Genomic DNA, 20,141 nt, shown 5'->3' on the forward strand with positions numbered 1-20,141 from the left:
CTATTATCGTTGATATCCTCAACTTCAGCAGGATGTAACTCACATTTTACATATAAAGCCACTCCCCCCCCGTGTTTAATACTCTATCCCAATTAAATAGCCTGTAACCCTGTATTTCAATAAAATTTCTGTCATCAAAATCACCTACGTTTAACCATGTTTCAATTATTCCCATTATATCAAAATCCACCATTCCTACCAGTGCTCTGAAGTCATTTATTTTACTTCTTATGCTTTTAGCATTACAATTAAGCCTTATAACTTATAACTACCTCTATACTCATTTCCTATGCCAAACTTTTTTCTGCATCTTATTCTTTTTCCATTTAGTTTTCCTGGCCCTCACCACTGTCTAGTCTTAGTTTAAAACATCTATTCGATGTCAGTGTTCTTATTTGATTGAGCTGTTAATTACCATAAAATCCTTTTGTAGGATCTTCACTCAAGGATTAAATTAATGGTTTTGTCTGTTTCCCATAAGCTTTATGAGGTGATGGAATGAAAAGGTTAGAAACCCATTATGAACTTGAATATTACAGGAAATGGGTTTAAGTTTTGGAAACCTATATGCATACTCCTTCATCAGTAGATTATTTTTGTATTATTGTGGAGTAGTTTTCATATTGATATATGCAGTTAATTTAGACTTTTAAAATTTTGTTTCATAGGTATGTGGGTGTGAAAGATTGCATTGAAGCTAGATTGAGAAAAAAAAAAATGTTCTGGTGTTAATCCCTATATTCTAGAAGGCGAATATTTTTCTTCAATCATAATTATTTTTTAGACATAACTAGGTGAAATCAAGTTGTACTTGTAAGTTCAACTAATTAATTTCATCAATTTCTAACCATAACAATCATAAGCAAACGCACTTACTGTAGTGTTTCAGCTAAATAAAAATATTTAGGAATTTATTTTCCCTAGTTAATTTTACTAAAATTTGAAAGCAAATATGAAGAATAATTTTATAGTCAAACTGGGGAATTATGAAATGTATGAATATACATATTGCACATAAAAGAGAAAAACAGTATTACATTACGAAATACAGTTAATAATCTGATAAATAATTTCATTAAAGTACTATTGTATATTGGAAAATGAATAATTACCTGAATTATACACAGTTTTCAGTACAACAAAACAAATAATGGCTTTTATCATCTTTAATTTAAGGTAATTTTCCGATATGGTCTTACTTCCTGTAACAAAAAGCTATCTCGATCTTTATCTGCCCTCTAAGCATTGCTAAAAATTTTTTTTGCAAACAGTGCACCAATCTATATACTCCATCAATCTTGTACCATTTCTGAACATGTACATATCATGTAACTACTCTCTACCAATAGTATTGCATCACTCATGTTGTTGCAGCTATCTTCCTCTGCTATTTCTGTTCAGTCCCCTCACTTTCTTGATTGGCACAGCATTGTTTAAACATGTGTTTTACACATGTGGCTACTGTTTATGAATGTGTATTTTTGCCATTTCAATTTTATCTAACACTTTTATTCTACTGTGTTTGCATTCACTTTTTTCAATATTTTTTTATTTTTGCAATTATTCCTTGTTATCGAATCATAACATTTCTTAGTATGAATTTGTGATCAAAGTATTGATTATGGAAATTCCTCTTACAGTCAAAAAAGCTACTGGTAAAGACTTCCAAGGAATTGGGTTTTACTTTATCTGCAGATAAGGTACAGGCCTTAATTGCAAGGAGCTAGATTCTTATGTATGGCTGGCGATTTCTTCTTTCTTTCAATGACACAGTGTTGCTGAGGAAGAATACAACCAATGAGAATACAATTTGGACTCTCTTATTCTGCCACCTTCTTTTATTTTGGTCTGTCACACACTACACCTTTTCAACAGTTTTTCACTTTCCACCAGTTGCTGTGCCAGCAAATCATTCACTTTGGTGAAGAATTGCTCTTCGGTTCTCTCAGGGGATCTTTGGTAAGTTTTTCAACATGTATACTTCACACCTGGTTAATATACCCATGGTAGGTGTTGCTCAGATACCCTTTGTGTGGCTTTGCACTTGTATACACATCGAAGAGTTCAGTATTTCACATCATCAGTGCTCAGACTTTGGTAAGTTAGATATTTGTGTGTTCTTTGTCATCTAAGTTACTTTAGATTTAGATATTAATTATTACTTTGTTGTTCTTTTTAGACTTTGCAAATTTTGGGTGTTTGTTAGTTTGTTATCAATAAGTACTTTGACTATGTATGTTTAAATTGTTTGTAAGTTAGATATCATTACTACTAGCAACAGCTAATTCATTGTTCTATTTGAGTAATTGTTTTTCATCATTGTAACTATGCACCTTATATCCTAATTTTCGTCAGTGTAGGACTTAAGTTTTTTTACTTTGTTACATTGCTGATATGTTAATTTCTTTTCTGTTCATAGGGCTGAGCTTTGCTTTGGCTCCTTTTCCTATGTTCATGACACTAGAAACCTCATTTTCTCCTTATAATCTACAATTTGGGTTCTTCTCCACAGTGCCTGTTCGAATTTTCCAGTTCAGGGCCTTACCTTTCAGACTAACCTTGGAATTTTCAATGTTTTGTCAGGGGAGGGTACAAACTCTTGCCCAACATCTTCACTTAATGAGTCTTTGCACTTTTCTTTCTATGAATGACTGGCTCCTGCATGTTTCTTTCTAATCAGGGTCTAGAGACCACACTCCTCTGCTCGTACAGAAAGCAGCATGGGTGTGATTCCTGTGACAGTGGGGAAGTTTGTTCTTACCCCCTGTCAGTAACTCTTTCATTTGGGGGCTTCTTCTTTCCAACCTCAGTCAGGCCTAGCCTTCTCATCTTTGTCTTTTAGAGCTAGCAGTTCACTTGTCCCTTACCTCACATTTTTTAGAGCTTTAGATGTTCTATCTTATTAGGGATCTGGGCTTCCTTGGATGCTCTTTTACTCATGGGTTGGGCTCATATGCATTCCTTTCAGTGGACACTCCTATATCAATAGAACTTCTCCTTGGTCCCTGACTTGGTGGTAAGACAGAGACCAGACCATGGTGGATGTGCTGCTTACTCCACTTTATCCAGACTTTCATCTGTTCATGGACTCATCTTTAGAGGTTTTGTGTTCTTACCTCAACTCCTGGGTGATTTCCGGTCTTAGATTGATCATGGAGCCTTCTCTTCATATCACCATTCTTGTGCCTTTGGCAGTTTATCGAGCTTTGTCCTATTTCCTTCATCTCCTATGGGGGTGGGTGGGTGTTGTTATAGTATATTATGACTTCTCCACAGTGGTCACTTGTATCACAGAGCCAGGAGGTACCAATTCCAGGTCTCTGTGTTTTCAGATCCTGGATCTCCTTTCTGGGCCCACTGTCACCACATTGTGGTCTTAGCTTGTCATTTTCCTGCTTTCTGAACCTGGTGGTGGATTGATTTGTTTTCTCCCAACAAGATTATCCTCATGGAGTGGTCCCTCAATCCCCAAATCTTTATGTGGTTGTATTCTCAGCTGGGTACACTTTTTATATGCCCTTGCCACCCACTTGAACACCAAACTTCCTTCCCTTTGGTTCCCATTCCTTACTTACTCACTCTAGGGGTGGTCACATTCTGTCAAGATTGAAGGGATCTTCACATCTATGCTTACCCTTCTACTTCACTCCTCTCCAGAGTTTTATCATAATTCCAAACCACTCTGTGTCTCATCCTATTGGTGGATCCTTTGGCTAGCACAACTATTGCTCCCACTACTTTGACCTTTACTTGTATGACTTCCTCCACCCTTACCTCTGTCTCAGTTCCTATTTTGTTGACCTCGGATGGACATTGTTCATCCAGATGTCATGACACTCTTCACACATAGCTTTTGTCAGGATCATTGTCTCAGCCAAGAGAATGTCTCCATATGTTGTCTTTCCTGTCCAGATCCATTAGACCTTCTTCCATGTCCATTTACCACAGGCAGTGGTATACTTTCCACCTTTGGTCTCTTTAACATGGTTTCCTTCCTTCCCTCCCATCAGTTCATCATCTTTCCCAATTCTTCACCTGATTGTTTGACAAAGGCTTATTAAATTTGTCCATGTCTAGCTATCAGGCAACCTTGTGAATCACCTACCATTTCTCCAGGTTGCACTTGATTTTGTCTTCAACTTTTATTTCCCTTCTTTTTGCTTCTCCTTTCGAGTCATGCATCCTCCACATTCCTCTGATTTGCCTCAGTGGGATCTCAGTGTGGTCCTTTATACATTTCCTGTCCTTCCTGTGAACCTTTGTATTCATATTCCATCTGCCATCTCTCCCTCAAAACCTATTTCCTTCTTCTCCTTGCTTGAGGACATTGTTGATCACATATTTATGCCTTTATTGTTACCAGCTTCATGTACCATTTGTTTTTTTGGCATCCTATACTCTGACCAGTCCTTTTCCCCTCAGACCTATGCTGCCCATGAAGGCTGTTTGGCTTTCACATTCATTTTCTTACCTTCTATCTCTCACCGGTATTCCCATTAAAATCCTGATCGGCTTCTTGTTTGGATCACTCCTTATGGTATTATGTGGCATGTCCTGCCTCCTTTTAAGGTTCAAGTTCCCAAATTTTATTCTCTGGAACACTTCCATTTCTTGTAATCTATCCCCCTGTCATGTTAACTGGTTAGGTTTGTCAACTTGTTAGGCTGGTGTATTCAGACCTTTTCCTTTTCCTACAGGTTTCTTCTCATCATATTCATCATATCACCATATCTTTGGCTTTACATCTTTGCAGTCTATTGAAGGAGATAATGGGATCCCATTCTGTGGTGGGTGTTGCCTGGTTGGGTATACTTTGCCTCAAACCAGCACTACTATTTAATAATTGCACTATAACACTCACTGTAGAGATGGGGTGTTTCCAGAAGACCACTGGTGGCATACCAAGTGGCATATATAGATATATATATCCTAGATATCAATAACTTTCACTGAATGGTAGATCATCACTCATGGACTTCATGAGTAAAGCATAAGTGGATTCCTGACCATCCCTGATGTCTCTTTGATTGAATAAATTTGGTTTGGTCTGCATTTTGAAATAGGGAATTGTAGACACCCATTGCACTTTCTCCAGTGTGATGTACCTCCACACTCCATGATGCATTTGCTTCCTCTTTGTACTTACATGTCCTCTGTGTAATTCCAGATGCAGGATGTCTCTTTGTTGCATTTATGGTTGAGTGAGTTATGATTTTTGCTCATAATACTGGTTGTGGAGGTTACTCTGTTCTTACGGTTGAGTTGAAGCAGTGCCAGGTTCAGTTTGTTGTACTTCTTGCTCCTGCTATTGTTTTGAGAGTTTGTCCATTTTGGCTGAAAGTTCATTTCCTCTTCATAATTCCGGTTGTCTGACGTATGACACTTTATTTACTTGTGGTTGAGGTTGATGAGTATATATAACATTGTCCATATGCCTTAGCCACTATGTTGATGTTACAATACATTTTTGTTCATCGTCAATTTCCTAATGCTGAGGACAAGTTATGGAACCTCGTCTATCCGGTTGTGGTTCTGAATGTCATAGCTAATTCTGTTTATATTTTACTTTGATTGCACCTCTCAGAAACAATTAAGCTTGTGCACATCCTTTTTTTTTCTGCCCATTTCAGATTAATTCCCTACTTGCAGGATGAAGAGTATACCTGTTCCTCAAAAGTGTGCTTCATTTGCATCTCGGAGCATACCTATTCATTCTGGTGATTGCTTTCACTTTGTGCCTACACTGGCCCCTCTACCTTTGCAATGTTGTATTCTAGGTTTTTGGGGTAAGACAGTATTTGAAGTTAACATTTTTATTATACTTAAAATGTATTTCTGATAGGTACTTACCTCCTTTTACTTCTTCCCACCCTTCTTCCCCACTACTGGTGTTCTTCTTTTGGAGCCTACCAATTCTTGAAAGTAAGGATTGAGTGGCAGAGGGAACTAGTTGTGCCAACATAGGTGATGTAATACTGTTAGTGGAGAGTAGTCACAAGATATGCACATGTTCAGAAATTCATGGATATATAGACTGATGAGCTGATTGTGAAAAGTTTTTTTTAGCAGTGCTCAGAGGGCAGATGAAGATCAAGATAGCTTTGTGTGAGGGAGGTATGTACTTATCAGAAATACATTGTCAGTGTAAAAGAAAATTAATATTCAATGTTTTGCTCTTTGATGTTAGGAAATTTTGAATGAAAAGGTATTATTCTGTGTATAAAGAAAGAAAAAAAAACAACACAAAAACAACTTGTACATTAATGTTTTCAGATAATGTTTTTCTGGGTGTACATAATATCATGAGGCTTTTTTGTTTGTTAAAAGTATTTTTTTTCTGCAAGTTTCAGTCATGGAAATCTTTTTGTTTTAGGTCTTACTGCTTTACCAGTCCCACTGAATCAACCAGCAAATTCAATACTTTCGCCATTTGCAAAAGAATTTGTCCCACAAAACACCATTCAACAGTCTTGTATATTGCACCCAGACTATCAGGTAGTTTTGTTGTCACTCATTTTATTAATAAATTGTTAGTAATATATGTATAGTAGGGCATGTGATGTCCAAATAAAGAGCTTAAGTCACCAACTATAGACTTGGGTTAGAAATTATTAGTAGTGGTTTTGTTAAAATTGATTAATGTAAGAAATTGTTAGTAATATTTCTGCAACTATAATCACTAAAGAATACACTTTTGAATTGGATTTTTTCTTTGTACTGTCTTTTGAGTAAACTTTACTTTTATACTAAAATAATTACCAGTCCATTGTAAAATTGTATGTAGTACATACTGTATGTAGTTTGCTTCATTCAAAAGTTTTTATATAGTAGTGATACATTTACATATGTCTGCTTGCAGAATTGGTAGAAATCATCCTAGTGTTTAATAGTGTTATTTGTAATCACACATTCACTATTTCAGTGTGTTTGGTAGTGTTTTTATACCTATTCATCAGTGACTTGTAACTAAAACTGTAAATTTGTTCTTCTCGATTAATTGAGTTTCATAATCACCATTTGAAATATGACCTATAACACTACATGTACAATGTAACTCATGCAAACATGATACTTTTTTGGGTGTAGTTATTGAAACCATCAATGTTGAATATTACCTGAACCATGGTTATTGTTAAAAATGTTCTAAAAATGGTTTTATGTGATGTGAATTTCTGACAAACGTACTAAATGAAGCTTCAGTTTTTAGTCTTATAGAATGTTTTACAAAAGTAGTATATTTTGATTTATGATTTCATTTTATTATTTTTTGTAATTTCTTAATTATTGATAGGCAAGAAAAGAAATTTCAGAAATGCTATTCACCTCTCTGCAGAACTAAGAACTATTATATCTCACCACTGCCAGAAAGATTTTTGCTTCTGTGTCAAGTCTTGAAAAGAGCATTCACCAAACATGTTTTAATGTGTATTGCACCAGTCTATGATGCAATCAGAATTATACCATACTAGCCTTCAAGCAGTAGGAGCATGACACATCCATATGCAATAGTCCCTTTGAGCACATTGTGTATTACCAAAAGCTCATTCTTTTTCTCACAAATGTTCTTTCCTTTTTCTTCAGTATTATTAGATTTTTTTGCATTTTGCTTATTACTTTAAGTTAAAGAATCTAATTGACTTATTATCTCTTTATTATGCTAAAGTACAAGATAAATTTCATATTTAAAAACAAAGATAAATGATTTCATCGATTATCTAGATTATGCATTTATGTATCCATGTTTCTGACACCTCCCTCGGTCCTGACATTCTTCAACAAGAGTCTCTACTGCAGTGGTGACTGAAAGCATTTTCAATGTCAGTGATGCTTTGGCTGAGCTTGCCTCATCTTTTGACAATTTTGACCAGCTGTTCCCACCACTTGTTGCTTCCGGATCCTCTCTTACTGACAAGAATCAGGTAATCCCATCTTTGTTCTTTGCTGCTTTGATCTCACAGGCATGTGACTTTTTTTCTCTTTCTCCATTTTTTGTTTTTGCTAATTCTTGGGCTACCTTGTTGCATGAGCCTCCTTTATCTAACTATCTGCTTTTCTCCCTTTTTCTGATATTTATGTTCATGTCAAAATTTTTTTCTTGTCTCACCTTCATACCAACTCCCATGACCTCTCAGACCCCAATATACTTATTCCATGGTGTATGGTTGAGGTTATTCTTCTTTGCTTAAGCCTCAGTTCCTTGAGTCTCTTTTTTTTTCTCACTTGCTTAGCTTCTTTTCTATCTGTCCACATTTCACAATCAGTCAGAAATTACATTGTGACCTCACCATCTTCATTGAATCTTTGGCCACCTGTTCCCTAAACCATCTTTCTCTTAACACATTTTCTTTTCCTTGATTGTGGGAGATATTGTCCTGACATTTTTGCTTTGGATGCCTCTCACACTGATTACCACAGTGATAGGTTGATATGATTCCCAGACTACTCCGTTTCCAAGACTTTGGATGCCTGGGAGGGTGATTAGATATTTTCTCCAATCACTATCTGTATCTCTTACTTTTTGTCTCCTTTATCTTGTATGGGCTGTTCATTGTTATTTTACATGTATTGCTCTTTTTCAAATCAATCAACATTGTCTTTTCTCACTATGGGATTCCTGCTTCTCTCCTGACTTATCTCCTTCCACTTTCACTGATCGGGTTAAAAAACTCATTTGGTTAGTTTATTCATCTATGGGTGATAACACCTTTTGTCTTTTTTTTTTTTTCATGTCACTTCCCATCAAGTTTGTTATCTTGTGTCTTTCTTTGCCTTTAGCTGTCAACTTCCTCTGAATGAGACCTTGTCACACTACCTAAATCAAATTGCAGTTCCATCTGCCTTTGATTTTTGTCTCCCTCCATTTGCCATTCTCCTGTAATCACAGTGGCAGTAAAGAGGTAAGTTGATTTTTTCTTCTTTTTTCATATCCCAAAATCACTTTATTGTTTTTATATATCTGTATACTGGAGACGATGGAATCTACCAAGTGTCTGGTATTGCCTAACATGGAATATCTCTCTCATGAAATCTACAGTAGGGGATAACAGCATTAAGCCCATCTGCTCCTGATCAGTTCCACTTGTTGAAATGTGATTTTCTGCAATATTGCTTTGGCAAAATATTTATTTTACCTTTCAAGTTGTACTTTAGGGATAACAAAACAAAAGACCAGTACTGGGTTTGGTTCTGCTCTTACACCTGGCTAGTACATGCTATCCCTTTTCTCTGTAACTAGTTGTACAGTCTATCAGTGTGGGACCTTATGCAGATGAAATTCCTGTTTGGTCTACTTGCCTCTCCGGTGTTCTCCCCCTCTGTGACTTCTTTCTTCCCATTTCTTTTAGTAGAATGGAAAAACCCTTGCTTCCCCTGTCCCAAACTTCTAGGGAGGTCAGTATGGAGAGTTCCCCTTCAGAATGGTGTAATCTCACTGGTATGAAATCAAGTGGATGCATCTCTTGATTGGAAGTATGGCTGTTGTGTTTACCTGATACAATAGTACAAACCACCTCTACACTAAGAACCAGGTAGATAGTGGTTAGGCCAGCTGGTTGAGTCTTCAATTCTCTTCAGGATGCAGGTCTGGGAGGATTCCTCCCTATACCTGATTATTTTGTTATTTCACTTAAGTATTTGTCATATTCTATGTGGCTAGACTTATTGCCATAGTCACACTACATGTACATGTTCTGCTGACCCTACCTGAAATGTACAATTAAGTTGAGCAGTCTTTACATTCAATCCACCTATACAACTCTTTAACACTATGCAGGCGATCCTTTTGACAGTACTCTTAACTCTGTTACCTCTGTTAGGCAAAGAGTATTCCCTGAATGAGATGGATGCAGTTTTTCACCAAGTGATGCCCTACTAGGCCCCCACCTCAGTGGGTGACACACTCCACGAGTTATTCCTTTCTGTCACTATATATCACTGGAAAGGAGTTCATCTTTTTAAATTATGTACAATGGTTTCTTCCACCATCTTTTGAAAATGAGATTTCAGCTCTCAATTCTGTGGAGAGGTGAGAAACATTTCTGAACCTAACATTTACCCTATTTGAAAATGTATTTCAGATAGATTCTTACCACTCCACGGAACAATCCACCCTTCCTCCCTACTTCTGGTATTTTCTTTAACTTTGTCAAGAAAAATATTTCATAATACACATTGTGTGCTCAAGGGAAGTACTGTGCATTAAGTATGTGTTGTCCTCTTATTGGTGAAGGACTACAGACTAGTGCAGTATATGTTAATACTTGTAAGTATGTGAGTTTCATTGAAGTATTAGTGTACATAGAAAATTTTTTTCAACAATGTGGTGCAATGTAATAGCTCTCAGTTCTATGAAGAGGTGAAAATATCTGTATGAAATACAATTTTGATTAAGAAAATTACTAACATTACCGGATTAGTTAAAAAGAAACTTCACTGTTGTTATTGTCTTAATTTGATATTTGTGTTTGTAGGAAAGAATGGGTGACTTTAATGACCCGAGTGTCCAGGGAAGTGTTGAAAGTTTTCCTGTTTCAGAATTTGAACAAAGTGACCAAGATAATATTGACAGTTATACAATTTCAGAACTGAAGGATTTTATCTTCAAAATCACTTTAGATCCTGGGGAGTATGATCCCTTGGTCGAGTCTTTGGTTAATATGCTTAGATCATCAGTTGCAGATGAAGAGACAATGTGTACTATTGCAGACACAATATTTGATCAAGTATGTCCCATATTTTAGTATGAAATCCGATTATTGAATCCATTTCCTATTTAAGCATGTATGTGATTGTATATTTAAAAACTAAAGTACCTCAATTAAGTTAAATTTTGTTGAATTTTAAAATTATTATAAATTATTAGTATTCAAAATTTGTTGTACTTTCCTACTTTAGCCTTATATATATATATAAGTATAATAAATAAAAAAATAATTTTATTAAGACATTTAGGGATTGATATATATGTAACCTAGCTAGCTATGGTAATATAGAAAGTTTTAATGTTACAAAAGTATTGAAACAAGCAAATCAAAACTACAACACTGAATTACTTAAAATTTAAAAACTTTTAACCCAACTTTGGCAAATCACCATAATTATGCTAGTATGAGTCAAAGTAGGGATTCAATTTTTGTAAATTTGACTTTCTTGTTTCAATACTTTTGTAACATTAAAACTTTCTATATTACTATAGCTATTTATTTGTTTGTTTTAATTTTACTAGCTATATTTTTGTGCACCAGCAATACCAAACATGGGGTGCGTGTATATCCAATTCAATTTTATTTCATCAGAATCTCTATCTACCTACCCTCAAACCTAATTATATGCCCAAAGTAGTGCATCACCTATATAGACAATTTTTATGGCTGCCATTTTGTTTCATTATGATCCCTGTTATTAAGTACTACTGTACTTAATGATATGTATGTATGTATGGATTATTTAGAATCTTATTTTCATTGTCTGACCAATGATTTTATATGAAAAACAATGAATACCATAAAGGGTGGGAATAGTTGTTCATATCCTCACAAAATGTATGAAATCCCAGAACCACTGGATGTAATCTCATTTTTTGATAATTTCTATTATGCATAATGTTTTTTCATAAAATAAATCCCAGTTTTTTACGGTTATGAAATGCATAGAAACAAAAAATATTGGTATCTTGGAAAACAAATACAGAAAATGATTGCAATGGAATCCCATTCTGATAAGAAATTTGGCTGACAAGTGACTCCCAAAGTTTTAATGGCATACTGTGTCTAAAACTAAGGATGAAAAGGTGTTCAAATACCTTAGTCATGATAGGCATTCTAAGGTTGGGTGTTTAATTTAAACTCAAGAAACACATTTTTACAGCTTTCTGTTCATAAAATATGTATTTTTAACCCAATATATTTTACAGTTGATAATTTGTCATTTTGTAACATTTATTTAGTGTAATTTTTAAGAAAAATGAAAACAACTTTTTTAATTAAATTTCTACACAGTTCTGAGTTGTCTTGCATGGGAATAATACTTTTATTGATTTCTTTTTAAAAACTATTTTTGTCCAATCTGATGCATAGGTTTCCTAGGGAATGATTCACAAAGTCTCGTTTCTTTTGTAATTTTACTTTTTTCTAATAAGTTATTTTTACAGGCATTATATGTTGTGAGGTCATAAAAGGGTGGGAACAGCTACTAATGAAGAATAGACCTGCAAAAAGCTATAGGCAAAGTTTGTAACTTTATTTAATAAAACTACACGTAAAGTCAACAGTAAAGTAAAGTAATGGTATCTATAATGATGTAACATGTACAGAATATTAAACAGTTATGAGCATTCAGTGTATGGCAAGGTTTTTTGAGTTGAAACAAAGAAACTCACAAAACCAAAGAATTAAACCTATAGTAAATAAAAAAAAACTAGCTTAAAGGTGTTTACAGCAGTCTATGAAATGAACCGAAGCTAAGTTATTGTAATGTAAATGTAAAGCTGTAATGAAAGCAAATTTAGCTAAATATACAGAAATGTTTGAATGCATGTTCACAAGGTGATAAGCATATGGTTTTGAACAAACTGTGCATGTGTATTTTAGACCTAAATAAGTTGAACAAGCCCATAGAAATTGTATTTAGTCTAATGTTATGTGCTTATAGTTTGGTTGAGAAATTTGTGAGAAAAGTTCTGGACAGACAATACAAGTGTATAGTTTATATACAGATGGTGGATTCAGCCTGAAAAGACAAAAAATTTAGGAACTGAAAAAATTCTCATTGCATTGTAAGTTTAGTGTGTCTAGTTAAATGGTGTTTGGGAGGGGCTGGTTGTACATGTTTATCTACAAAGTTACCAATTTAAGGTCATTTGGATCAGTAGTTGTTGGAAAATGTGAAATTTATATATATCTATTTATTATATTTCAATGAGGTAGCTCATTTTAATAAATGTAAATTGCAGAAATATAGTCTCAATAAGTCATAACAAATTATTGTGTATTTTGTGAAGTGCAGCATTTGTAGAAATATTAATTATATTATATAATATATTATATTAATAATAGACCGTCTTCTCTCGGAAACCATCTGATATTCAAAATAGTTTTGTAATTTGCAGGAATTGCAGTATTTAAGCTATTAAAATCTGTGTTTGTGTGAAAGTTTTTCTCTTTTGGTAGTAATATAAGAGAAAAAAAGAGCATAAAATTTGTGCCAAATAATTATAGACTCAAGTTGATAAATAGTGTGGAGTCAGAATTTTTTAAGTTTAACTATTCTAAGGCTTATAATTTTCTCATATATGTATTCTAGAAAGTAAGAGATTTAAAATTACAACTAGAGAAGTACTGTATATATGCAAGAAGCTTAAACACAGACAAATTGTTGTCCATTTTCAAATAATATTTATTATGAAAATGGTTTTAGTCTTCCTTGTTCCCTCCATCTGTGAAGAAATATATATATTTAGGATTGAATAATTAAACGTGTACTCCACATCATAAACTTTTAAGACCTTTAAATAATTACCGAAAAAAAAATTGTTCAATCAAGTGGATTATGGTTAAAGAACTTTCAGAAATAAGGTATACTAGACCCCTAAACTTTAGTCATTTCCAAATTTCACATATTTTTATCTTTTGTAAATATCGGGTAGCCTTAAGGAGATAATGGTTTTTGTATTTGTTAATGATTATAAAGTTTTTTGTGTCATGAAAATAGTATACAGCATATTTATGATGTTGATCAAGATTCTGTGATTTGTAATTGATTACTATTTAATAGTTTTGCACTTATTTACTTGTATAGCATTTGCATAAAAGGTATTTTCAGTTTCCTGTATTTTTATCACTTTTAGGCAATTTCAGAACCCAACTTTACATACAGTGCTGCAAGACTATGTAATCACCTGTCTCAGAACCTAGAAGTTACTTTTGGAAACTTCAGAGATCTCATTCTACAGAGGTATGAATGGCAAAGAAATCAAGTATTCTATTAAAAAGACAAATTATGGAATATACATATTTCATCTTCAGCAAGCTATATTACACAAAGTAAATTTTTACAATGTACAAATAGATTGAAGTTTATAAAATTCCAGTATTTAAAACAGAAAAACACAGGAATTAAAATAAAAAGTAAATGAATGAAGTAAATTAAAAATTTTAGGATAGATATAAGAGTACCTACACCTCTGCTGAAATTTTGATTCTCTAGAACAAAAATTTTTAAGAAATATTTATTTTAAATATGGTTTTTTTTTATATTCATCCTATGCTTACTTTGAAAATTTACTCCTTAAAATGCTTTTAGAATAAATAATGTTTCTGATATTTGGATACTGATGCATTCTCATAACCCTGGTGAGAATTATATAAACTCTTCAAAATGATTTATATTCCTCCACATTTTTTATTTTTTCCTCTGAAGACAATTTTCTTCAGGTTTTTTTTTTGTGTGTGGATTACTTCTGAATTATTAGTAAAAATGTTTTGATTTTGTAATCTCAAGCAAAGTGTGAATAAAAAAAAATATTTTAGAACTGTTGGATAATTACTCATATTTTTGTGATTTGCACACATTGTTTTTTTAATTCTTTTAACACTTGGATAAACATAGTTTAAATTTTACATAAGATCTGTTTTTTTATTTATTTAATCGATAAGTTACAGCCAAGAAGGATAAGTGACTATATATGAAAAACTATTTACACATGTTAAAACTAAACATGACATGGAATAATTATTAAGTACATAATTACACATTTTCTTTTACATTAGTCTGTAATATCAGTTACAAATATGTTTTTATTCTTTTAATATAAATAATTTATATCAGTATTTTCAGAATTATTTCCAAAAGTCAATCCTAAAACTACAGTAATAAACAAATGAGGCATATCACTAATTGCAGCACTTATAGCAAAATGCACAAAGTCATTCACAAAAACACCTGAAAAGCAGACAGTGGTGAATAAAATGACTTGTAGTTGCAAATTCACTTAGTATTTACATTGAAGTTGCTACTCTTATGCATTTTATTGCAAATGCTTTATTTTATTGACCATATAAAAGTGAAATTTATGGCACACTGATAGTTTATTTGTGATGCACCTTTTTCAAAACATTGACCAAGATTATGTGGTTTTATGTAATGTTAATAGTATATATGAACATTTGAGTTTTGTTTAATTTGCTATAAACAAAATGTTGTGCATCATATGATGGTTTTGTGAAGTTATTTATGTGCACATGTACTAATACTAAATTTACATAATTAAGAATAACGTGCATGTGTGCATGCATGGAACAATTTTAAGCTTTATTAAACTATGTGAGCATTAATTAAGGAGTAGGGAAGTAAGGATGACATCACCACACGTGGAAAGCTTTTTAAGCTTCAATAAACTATGCAGAAATGAAATTATTGGTAGGGAAGTACACGTTACATTATCATATGTGTAAAGGAGTGGTAGATGTAGATAGTACTATACATTGCAAAGAAAAAGAGCCTTTACAATTTATAGACTTTGTACATTCAAATACAAAATACCAGAAATGAAAAATGTTTAGTGTGTGAAGCACAAGTTTTCACCCTAGTCTTTCATCAAAGAAACTCCTAGGTGAACTAAGCCTGCAAAAATAATTATGGAAGAACAATATTGAAATCGGGTACCATTTAATATTCATGATTATGCTTTTGTAAGTGTACAATAGAAAGTAATGTGTGTATATATATTTAGAAGTCATGGTTGTAAATTTATGTATCTAATTTAAAACTATAGATAGAACTGCATTAAAATATTTTTCTATGTATGCTTGTACATAGTGAGGTAAAATATGAAGCTATCAGTTTCACACACAAATTTCACAAGAAACACCACAAGTGGACATAAGTGAAATGTTGAAATAATTTTTCAGGTTTATATTATTTCATCATGTTTAATATCTAATAAAAAATTTACATGCATTTTGCATTATTCCCATGTGTTTCATATTAGAGATTTAATTGCATTCAAAGCACACAATTTGATAGCAGTAAAAAATGTATTATATACATATATATATGTATTGTGTTTTCCTCTGTACACTACTTTTTCTTTCATGATTATCAAGCCAACCAAGTAATCGTTCCTAACTGATATCCTTACTTTTTTGCTGATCATTACGTCCTCTCTGTCTTTATGTGTATATACAGTTTATCTTTACAGTGTTTACATAATACATATAGGTGACAGCTTTTTCCAGACTTTTGAAACTAGAAAGTCATAAATTATTGGAATTTTTTTTTTTAATGAAGATGTCTACAAGAATACACAAGACACACAGAACTTCTTGTATCTCCCAACGATGAAGCATGTGTAGAAGGTTTCACAATTTTTATGGGAGAACTTTTTTCACAGTTAGAGGTAGGAATTAAATTTTTATTTAGAAACATGTTGTTTTTAGAATGTTTTTTTCAAGTCTGAATTATTTGTTTGTGATTTAAAAAAACAACTTTGAAAAACATTCTGAAATAGATCTATACTAAAAACATAGTTTATTACATGCTCTGTTATGTTTTTTATTCCATAAGTTATTTAATATACTTTTGTATTATTTAAATTTCTGAACAATGTATATAGTAAAAAGATAGTTTTATTTTATTTTTGAGAGAAAGAAGTACAGGGGGTCTCCATTATATGGCATGATACCTTCCTGGAAAGTGGGACGTATGTCTGAAACAACATTAAGCAACACAATCTTTTCATGTATTATGGGGGCACAGATGCATTCCTGTAAAATTTCAGTTCACTCTTGAATAACGGCAACATTGCTTCACACACATGTTGTTGTACATTAGTGTACAGTAGTTGGTGAACATTGCACCTAGTAAAGTAGTCTGACAATGCTTTAATTAACATTCTAATAATGAAACAAGGTGACATTGTTTCAAAAATATTGGTTGTAACTGGTATACATTACATCTGGAAAGTAATTGAGGACATTGGAATGCTGAAGTAATGAAACAAGATAAAATTGTTTGATACATGGGTAGTAATTGGTAAACACTAATATTGAAAGGACTCAGATTAGTGCAGCATATAATGGGGACCCAGTATATATGAGGTATAATTTACAATTGTTAAAATGTGTCATAAAATAACTAAGAGTAACATTGTAAATAGCATATGAAGAATGAATATGTGGTAAGTATTAATGATAAATTTATTTTCCACTTATCTTGCAGTTTTAAGAATCTTTGTATCAGGAAAACTATCATCAGTTCTAGTCTGAAACACAAAGCATTTAAATGAATAGTGTAATGTTATCAAAGAAAGAATCAGTATTAGTCTGTTCATTATGATTATAAATTTCCTTGAATACAAAATAAAACGTCAACTTTTGAGGCAAAAATTTAGTATTTTGATTTTAATATTCTTTACACTAGTCTTCATATTGATAAAATTAACAAATCTGCCATCAGCAGTCTCAAGATCTTTTAAGAATTCTGGTGAATTAATGCTTTGTGTTGATAAACACAGATGTTTTTATACAAATGTTCATAGAAAATTATCATTGCTTCACAGTAAACAAATTCTTGCAAGCTATCTATTTTTCTACTTGACAAAACACATATATTCAATTTGGCCAACATGTGTGGTAAGGTTTAGCCTGTAGGTTGCAGATTTCAATTTATTCAAACCATATCTGTCCCTGATTACAAAGCCTCGTACATCAATTGCACTTGTAGATATACACTGTACTGATGACATTTTTGTACTGAATTATCAAGGTGTTTATGATACAATTAAACATATTCATTAGAATTCACTATTTCATTACAAATAAATTTCTTTACCTGCATTCAGATTTAAGCATTGTTAATCAAACATTCAAGTTTAAAATATTCAATAAAGCAAACACTTTTAATTTTACATTTCAGAATGCAAATATACTAATTAAATGTTGCTTAAATGTTTAATACTCATAGTTTGTTAGAGACAATATAATTTGTTCAACATGAAATTTTGTGGACAGAGCTCATAAATTTGCTTTCATTAAAGAAAACAATAAAACGTGTACACCTACCTCTCGTAATAGGTAGGTCAAAGTGAGTATGTCACAATGTTTTATAGAGTTACATTCAAAATTTAATTAAACTACTTTAGTTTCAATATGTGCCTATAAACATGACATCAAAATGTCAAATTGACCAAATCCATACAGAGTTAAGGTATAGAAAATAACAAATAAAATATAATGTTTTACTGAGAAAAAACGTTTGATATTTAGGAAATGAAGTTTGAAAATTTTCAGAGGAAGAAAAATCACTTTGCATTTGGAGCAGTCAACTTTGACATCATACGTTCACAGACAAATCTTTAGTAAAAATACTTAATTACAAAATCTTATTTTCTGTTCACAAAAGACTTGTCATGTTTACTGAAAGCTTGCCAAATATCATGAAGAGACACAAAACATATTAAAAGTTATTGTATGGAAACTGATTACTACTTTGCAGGTACAAGGTTTAGTTGCATTGACCAACCCCATGTGGAAAGAATTAATTTCTTAACTAACTTTTAAGGTAATAGTGAATAATTTTAATATTGTGACTGCTATTAGTTTTGCATTCCATTAGTTTAACCTCTCACTAGAATTAATGAAAACTATATAAAAGCTGCTTATTTTGTTTCACATTACAACATTAGTTTAGGTACATTACTTTCTGTTAATTACTTTAATTATAATATTTATCATTCTTGTTACTTCTTTATTTAAATATTTTTTACTACTTTGTTATTTTTCTCATTGTATTATTACTTACATGTTTCTGTTAGCTTTTGTTTAGGGTTTAATTTTACTTGTTACTTCTAGCTATGCACTCTCTAAGCTGACTGTGTTTAGGGGATAGTTAAAGTCAGGTTAGTTGGGTTAGATACAGCTCATATTTTGTTTTGTAAATTATTTTTCTAATTGTTACAATTAACTTGTTATTGTAATTGGAGTATTAAATATTAGTGTTTTTATTATTTATTGCAAGATATTCTTCATTTAATTTCTTACTTTTATCACCATAAACATAAATTTTTTGCTGTACTGTCTGTACCATCCCACTACCCAACTCTGTAGTTAAATACAAACATGTTACTTTAAAGTTATACTTTTTTTTTTATTATTCCTGTATACTCCCAGTGGAGCATAGGGCTGCAACAACACCTCGCCAATGGAAGGTGTTGTTGCAGTTACTTGTAGCAGGTTGGTTTTTACGGGGTGGAGTTGCTTAGCCCCGTGCCCAACCCTCCTCCTTTCTCATCCTGGACTTGGGACCAGGCAAAGGCGGAGGTTGGCATGTTTGGTGTGATGGGGATTCGAATCCGCGACCCTCAGATTATGAGTCAAGCACTCTAACCATCTGGCCATGCTGGGCCAAAGTTATACTTAGGTCATCCTTAATTGCTGTGAGGTGCTAGGCAAAATACTAAATGTGAGACCCATCATAGTATTCTGCAATATAAAGTGTTATGGAAAATGTACAATCGAATGATTTAGTACATTTCTAATGGATCAACCAAATAACATAATATTATGGGACAACATGGGACCTATTGTTCCATTTTGGCTGCTCCATCTTCAAAACTAAATTAAAATGATTAAAAAAAATAATAGTAACAAAAAAAAATTTTAAACCCAGCTCTTTTCGTTCATATACTTATCAAGCTTTTTGTTAAACTCACTTAAATTTACTGCCTCTACAACATCTGAAGGCAACCCATTCCAAAGGCCAACCAGTCTGTTAGAAAAATAAAACTGTCTTAGCTGAAGATGACTTCTACCTTGCCAAAATTTATATTTGTGTCCCCTAGTCCTACTATTCTCATTTTTAAAGAATAATAAAAAAAGATGATACATCAACACTATCAATTCCCTTTACAATCTTAAACACCTCAATTGGATCCTTTCCAAACTCTTCTTTTTTCAAGAGAAAACAATTTGACAGATTTCAGCCTCTTGTTGTATGACAACCAGGCACCATTCTAGTAACCCTTCTCTGAACCCTTTCCAATAATTCAATTTCTTTTCTAAGGTAATGAACCCAAGACTGAACACAATATTCCAAATGTGGCCTAACTAGTGGCCTGTACAATGAAAGTATAACCTCTTTAGACTTGT

The 20,141-nt window shown here is 32.7% G+C and overlaps 1 protein-coding gene across 2 annotated transcripts in view; it reads left to right on the forward strand.

Annotated features, from left to right (window-relative positions):
• LOC106464366 (polyadenylate-binding protein-interacting protein 1-like) overlaps positions 1-20,141 on the forward strand; it is a 50,149-nt gene that overhangs the window by 7,323 nt on the left and 22,685 nt on the right. For both annotated transcript variants that reach the window (XM_013924504.2, XM_022392056.1), the window contains 4 exons: positions 6,374-6,495; positions 10,470-10,721; positions 13,844-13,950; positions 16,285-16,393. In XM_013924504.2, coding sequence (XP_013779958.1) covers positions 6,374-6,495; positions 10,470-10,721; positions 13,844-13,950; positions 16,285-16,393 — 590 coding nt within the window. The remainder of the gene's footprint in view (positions 1-6,373; positions 6,496-10,469; positions 10,722-13,843; positions 13,951-16,284; positions 16,394-20,141) is intronic.

Source organism: Limulus polyphemus, unplaced genomic scaffold (assembly GCF_000517525.1).
Source record: "Limulus polyphemus unplaced genomic scaffold, Limulus_polyphemus-2.1.2 Scaffold1630, whole genome shotgun sequence".
Taxonomy (NCBI): domain Eukaryota; kingdom Metazoa; phylum Arthropoda; class Merostomata; order Xiphosura; family Limulidae; genus Limulus; species Limulus polyphemus.